The sequence below is a fragment of the Myxocyprinus asiaticus genome, chromosome 16 (genome assembly GCF_019703515.2).
Source record: "Myxocyprinus asiaticus isolate MX2 ecotype Aquarium Trade chromosome 16, UBuf_Myxa_2, whole genome shotgun sequence".
NCBI classification, from domain to species: Eukaryota; Metazoa; Chordata; class Actinopteri; order Cypriniformes; family Catostomidae; genus Myxocyprinus; species Myxocyprinus asiaticus.
The window spans coordinates 41,927,256-41,934,175 of NC_059359.1; the positions used below are offsets into that span (position 1 = coordinate 41,927,256).

Below are 6,920 nucleotides of genomic sequence, written 5' to 3' on the forward strand. Positions count from 1 at the left end.
GTTTGTGACATGAAATTTTATAATTACAATTTTTTTTTAGAAGTTTGAGGCTTTCTGCATGAAAAATCTCAAAGCGAGTTCTTCCAGGGTTCCAGATGTATCTGAAAATGCCAGATTCCTGTCTTAAAGGGTAGTTCACCCAAATGTGTTGGGCAGAAAGAGCACTTTTCCAATCAACAAAAGTGAATGGTGATTTATACTGCCAAGCCCCAAAAATGACCAAAAAGCACATTAAAGGTATTATAAAAGTAGTCCATATGACTAATTGTCGTTACAACATGCACAAGTTGTGTGGACTACTTTCAATTGGTCTAATTGTATCGCCACTAACCCTAACCCAATGCGATAGATGATGAGCTCAGTGGTAAACCAATATCAAAAAGCACAAGAAAAGCAACATTCAGATGGATTATATTCAATTACTAGTGTGTTTAGTGCAGACAACATTGACTCCACAAAGCAATCCAGGTACTTTTCAATTACTCTCATTTTATCATGTGATCTGAGTAAATCCTCCAAGCACTGAGTAATAGTTTTAAGATTAAGCAATAATGATGATATTTTCAATCACTTATGTTTTGTTTTCAAAGCCAGTGCCTCAAGATTGGCTGGTCCACCCCATACTGTCCCAAACACATTTCTCTCAGTTTTAAGGGCTTCATCAAATGGAAGCTCTCTTCCTGAGATGACAACTTTCTTCACGGCTCTGATCACTGGAGCCGGCCCTTTAATGAACTGGTTCAGCCACTGCTCTGCATGAGCTCGAGTATTGCGCTCATCAGAGGAGCAGTGAAGCACCTCATCAACCAGTCCAATCTGTTTTCCAAAGTCTGGATCAACCTTCTTAGCCCCGCCAAGCAGTTTCAGGGCATTCTGGCTGCCAACAATACGAACTAGTCTTGCAGCTCCACCCCATCCAGGTACTAAACCCATATGCTTATGAACAAACTGGATAACACCATCTGATGTCATTAACCTGGAAATGGAAATAAAATGTGACATTCTACTTGACAGGATATATATTTAAACAATGAAATAAAGTATGTCAAAATATGGGTGCCTTTTTACCTAAAGTCACAGGCTGTGGTGAGTTCTGCTCCACCACCCAACGCTCTTCCCTCCACCAGTGCCACGGAGATGAGTGGCAACCTACCTAAAAGAACAGGAGTTTAGCTTTGACTGTGAAAGGTGAACTGATGAAACGTTGTCTAATAAGTGGCCCCAAAAAGTATTTGGAGACTTCAACCATACTTAAAATGTATGATTGTTTTTGCATTACATGACAAAATATCAAACCAAATGACAACTTTGCAAAAGTCAACAGCAGTGTTTTAGTCAAGTCACTATATATCAAGTCGAGTCCGAATCCAACTCACAAATATTGCGTCAGAGTCAAGTCGCCAATAACTGCATACAAGTCTGAGTTACGAGTCCTTGTCTATGTCATAAGCAAAAAAAAAAATCACAAACACACACACATTCAACCTTTCAAAGTGTATTATACAAGAAACCATACACACAACAACAATCCCATCTCTGTTAAGCACTTTAAGCACAGTTTTCTTCATTTGTTTCTTTGTCTTGAATAATTACTTGAGAACTTAATAAAATTCTATCTATCGATCTATCACAATGTTGTATATAGGCCTATCAAATAATCAAGGAAATAAAAAATGAGATCTCAGATATTGTCTTCTAGTGTTATATTATCAAAATTCATTATAATTCAGGCGTTGGAACAATTCACATGATTTTTCATGGATGGATGTTTGTCCTTTTAACAATGGGATTACTTGACTGTTTCAGCCTACATTTGTGATAAACTCACATCACACGAGCCAGTCTCTGTCTCTACGTAAAATTGCACCTGTCATAAATGCATGAACACACGTCAACATGATCTTATGTTCCCATAATAATGATAACTCGTAATAATGATTTATGATTTTGTTCCACCTATTTTTGCATTTTCTACGCATGTGCCGCCACATAGATTCAGAAAAATCCTTTATGCGTTCTAGACAAACTTGTGCAGGTGATTTTTCTACTGAGGTGAAAGTTTTGAGAGGACTTGAGTCCCAACGTGTACTTTGTTAACAGTTTCTGTCATTTGATTTGCATTTGCCAACCAAATGGCGAGTTGATTCATCAAACTATGAACTATGAGGTATTCTCCTTCGCTATACCACGTCTACAGAGGCAGAATATTTGTATGAATAAACAGAAGCAGAGTTATTTTGCATTATAATAGATTTGAGAGTACACATGACATGTGTCTCTGAACAAGAGCAGTGAGATCTGAGAGTGCGTGTCCAGTTTTGAGTGAAAGCAAAGGAAATCTGCGTGCGAGAGCAGAGATTCATGCTCGCGCAACCGGTACATGGCATAACATGCATGTGATCTCAAGTCATAAAATGGCAGAATGCAAAAGTTAACGGTTGTAACCATGATGCTCGAGTCCAAGTCCAAGTCTGAGTCATTAGTGTTCAAGTCCGAGACAAGTCACGAGACAACAATATCGAGTCCTGGACTCGAGTACTACAACACTGGTCAACAGTCACAAGAGAGAAAGGCACAACATTTACTGTAACTCCCTCAGCAGCTGTATTGACAATTTTTTTTTTTTTTTTTCAACTAATGCCAGGGTATTATAATACAAGAAATAAAAAAGTTAAATTAAATTTAAACTAAATAAAAAACAATTGTTTTGAAAATATAAAAAAGTTTGCTGGATTTACATTGCTAAATGAGGCAGAAATGTAATATTTGTATGGGTTATATAGTCTATAACCCTCATTTATTTAAAAAAAGTGGTTGCAGTTGGGCACTTACAATGGAAGTGAATGGGGCCAATCCATAAACATTAAAATACACACGGTTTTGAAAGTATAGCCACAAGATGTAAACATTATATATGCCAACTTGATTTTAGTGTGATTAAATTGCTTACTAACCTTTTCTGTGGAAAGTTATATCCAACACTGGGATTATAAGGCTTTGTTGTCATGTCAAGTTGTAAAAATGGATATAACTAAGTTATTATGTTAATATGCATATTTTTTACATCTTATGGCCCAATTAAATTCCACTGCAAGTAACTCGCTCTTACCCAAATTGATGCTTTTTTCAAAGAACAGGAGGGACAAGGGGCCTGAATCCAGAGTGTGCTGAGTGACTCCAGCCAGGTCTCCTAAGCAACCAAATTGGCCCGATTGCTAGGGAGGGTAGAGTCACATGGCATAACCTCCTCGTGGTTGCGATTAAGTGGTTCTCACTCTCAATGAGGCACGTGGTAAGTTGTGCGTGGATCGCGGAGAGTGACATGAGCCTCCACATGCTGTGAGTCTCCGCGGTGTCATGCCCAACGAGTCATGTGATAAGATGCGCGGATTGACTGTCTCAGAAGCGGAGGCAACTGAGACATGTCCTCCGCCACCCGGATTGAGGTGAGTAACCGCGCCACCACAGGACCTACTAAGTAGTGGGAATTGAGCATTTCAAAATTGGGTAGAAAAGGGGATAAAATGTATAAAAATAAATAAATACAAATAAAAAAAAGAACAGGAGGGACAAGTCGGAAATATGTTTTGTGGTAATCAACATTATGCCACAAATTCTGCCGACTGGACTGAACTTGTATTGAACCCGGAATATTCTTTTAAGACAAAATGCAAAGTGTTCTCATGCAAAATGATGTAATCTTGATGTGGCAAAGATTCTTTAAATTATTTTTATTTTGCTTGAAAAATATTGGCGCCTTGATTGATCTAATCTGATTAAAAGATAAAAGATTGAAAAGATGTTTCTTCAGACAGACAAACCTGAGGAGTCGTGTCAGAGTGCTCTGCATAAACTCACACATCTTCATGCCATCCTGGAAAACAGAACATTGAAACATTATCAGCCAGAAACAGACAGAACACTGCAACTGCCACTGGAAATAGTACTCTAGAATTACTCATCAGATATTGTGGCAACATTAAATGGGTCATATACATTTTGTCTTGTTTAATTTTGACCTAAAGTTCAAAAATTTCTGTTTTGTTTTGGGTGTTTTTAACCAAAAACAATCATAATTTCATTTTCTATGGTCATCTTCTACACACTCTCTCTGATCCTTCAAATTAAACAGTCAGTTTTTTGCTGCTGTGCCTTTTTTAGACTTCAATGTAAACATCCTCTTTGCATGTGGAATGAGATGCAGTCATGTGTTCACATGTATTCATCCGTCTAATGTCAGGAAGTTGGGAAAATTCAGAACGAGCCATTTTTGAAGCTTAGTTTCAATAAGTGATCTTTTTTTACTGGGGAGGACATTTTCAGTTCTGAAAGTTACAGTATGTTTACAGTAAGTTGTTCAGTACAATAAGCTCTTCTCTCAAAAGAATAAGGAAAATTGGACTCCTAATATGACTCCTTTAACTGATAATGGGAATACAACAGATTAGGCTGAGATTCACACATGTGGGTTTGCTATAGCTCTGACTGCATTCAGATCAGATCCAGAGCAGAAGGTCCCAGCAGCTCCCTGCACAATGACACCTTTCCCTTCTGACCAGGTCTCAAGTTCATGCACCCGCTCCTCCAGTTCAAGCATCATGCTGCCTGCAAGAAAGCGCATAAAAGCAGATTGTTGCCCAACACCAAACTCATCTCAACTATTTAAAATATTCACTAAAATATTTAGCTTCTTCAACTAAGAGCACTTTTGTTTCCCAGGGGATGATTAACCAACAAATCTCCACTTTTTATTTTTGTTATAAGGCCACAAACTGCTTTGAAAGTGTTTTACCATGCCTTCATTGTGTATTTTGGCTATGAATTAAATGCCTTTAAAGGGATGGTTTACTGAAAAATCGACAATCGGCCACACGGTGGCACTATAATTAGCTAATTTGTGTTTATGCTAATATCTCCGGAAACGAATAGGCTACAATAAAATTCTAAAGCTTTTCTGAATCCATCAGTGCCCCTAAATCATACGGTTACTTGAATTTCCATTTCCGCAACAAACGTTTTCTACCTTTTCGAACTCGTCCTAGGTCATTTGTCCGATTCGCACGAAACTTGGTATACATCATCTACAGACCCTCCTGACAAAAAGTAGTTCAAAGAATTCTGATATGTCTAATCATTCCAAAGGTATAAACAAATATGTTTGGGGGTGTGGCATGTGATGACTAATTAGCCTGTATCATGTGACTGCAATTTTCAAACTTAAAACTGAACCAGAGAACATTCTGACGTAACATGCCACGTTTTGTTCATTTTGTATGCTAGGGGGCGCTGTAATCCTCATTTTTCAACTGTGCTCAAAGCAATTGAAACGTCACATCAAAATAGCTGTGTCCACAGCATTCACTGGATCTTTTCTGTCAAACTGGATTATTTTGGTAATCTCGCCTAGTGGTTGGAAGACTGGATGATTTTACTGACTTGAATCTTTGAGTCTCGTTAAGCAAAATCAGCAAATCTTTTTTCAAGTCATTTAGTTCATTTCGTTCATTTGAGCAGAACTAAATTAAAATGTTACGTTTTCAATAGCCAAATCCCCCCAACACGTCTACTTACGCAAACTTTGATTATAGTCCCAATAAGGAAAAATGTATAATGCAGCCAAGGACAAATTATGAGAAACAGAAAGATTAGTTCACCTCTGGATTGAATCTTCGTTTTTTGTCACGTGACAGCCGTATGTGCATAGCGTATACGGCTGTCACGTGACAAAAGAACGAACAACTGGGGCCTGAATAATCGATAGGTGAACTAATCATTTCTGTTTTCTGTACAGCGCCTATGCGGTTTTCACGTAACAAACGAACGGAGGTTGCGCAATGCACATGCGCGGTCAACAGAAAATGAACGAATCACTCTCTGAGACTACTCGTTCTTCTGAGTCACAGAAAAGGCTCGTTCAAAATGTACGAATCGTTCATGAACGACCCATCACTGATTTCGCCATATGTGCTTGGCCCCCTACAATTGCCGCTTGCGGCTATATTTATTATTATTACGGTTCAGAAAATCATAAGTTACAAAAATCTCCTATGATGCATATATAATTCATTGTAGACATATTTAGTAGACAAATTAAAACTAGTGAGAGTGTAAGACGTGTGTCCACTGGCCCAAAAGTGCCAATAGAAGCAGAAACACCATAAACCTCAACTAAATCTCAATACCTGTGAAGGCATTCATGCGTGCTGGATTGTTGACAGTGAGCACTGCAATGCCTGACTCTTGTTTCTGAAGCTCTATGGAACCTCCTGTGAAAGCCCGGAGTTTTTCTCTGATGTCCCCAGCAGATCCATCAGTGTGGCTGCAGACAGTTCGGTTCTGTTGAAGGACTCTCACTGCACTGCGTGTCTGGATCAACCAGAACCGAGCAGCGCCGCACACATTCATTATGTTGCGTTGTCTTTAAAGATGTAGACTTTGCTATCAATTCAGGGGCATGACAGATTTACGTCCAAAAATAAAACACGTGCAATTATAGCCTTCTACTTTGTTTTGCGTTAAGGGGTTAATATATCCCGTCAAGGGTGAACGACAGCTGAGTTGAATGGGCAGATATGCATAACATTAGTTCACGCAAACACATTCAACAAAGCTAACCGTTTTGTCTCTGTTATCAGGATATACTGTTCTATTTAACTTAATATCGGCCTATTAATTCACTTTCTAAATGTTGCCCTGGGTCGCGCTGTCGGAGTAACTCTAAAAACAGTCCTGAAAGAATCAAAGTGTTAATATATGGATCCCATCTTATTTAGAGATCATCGTGAACAGTAATTTCTAAAGAAAGCCACCAAGCTACAATAGAGTGCTTTTAATATGCACTAAAAATGTTGAGGAGACTTGAAAGCAAACGAAATACCAGAAATACTGTTTATGACTGCTTTGATTGTTGGTTACTGTTA

At 38.5% G+C, this 6,920-nt stretch overlaps 1 protein-coding gene across 1 annotated transcript; it reads right to left on the minus strand.

Annotated features, from left to right (window-relative positions):
- Window positions 1-405: 405 nt before the first annotated feature.
- echdc1 (enoyl CoA hydratase domain containing 1) lies at window positions 406-6,703 on the minus strand. The gene is made up of 5 exons (XM_051721608.1): window positions 6,183-6,703; window positions 4,463-4,605; window positions 3,822-3,874; window positions 1,069-1,149; window positions 406-976 (listed from the first exon to the last, which is right to left on the minus strand). Exons 1-5 carry the CDS (start codon window positions 6,403-6,405, stop codon window positions 568-570), a joined length of 909 nt encoding a protein of 302 aa, XP_051577568.1. The 5' UTR covers window positions 6,406-6,703; the 3' UTR covers window positions 406-567.
- Window positions 6,704-6,920: the final 217 nt, after the last annotated feature.

Bases quoted from the DNA above. Each gene is read 5' to 3' on its own strand.
- echdc1 (XM_051721608.1), bottom strand. From the start codon at position 6,405: ATGAATGTGTGCGGCGCTGCTCGGTTCTGGTTGATCCAGACACGCAGT. The intron at 3,875-4,462 runs GTGTGAATCTCA...TCTGTTTTCCAG, and splicing joins GAGCTATAGCAAACCCACAT to GATGGCATGAAGATGTGTGA. The intron at 1,150-3,821 runs GTTTGTCTGTCT...TCTTTTAGGTAG, and splicing joins ACTCTGACACGACTCCTCAG to GTTGCCACTCATCTCCGTGG.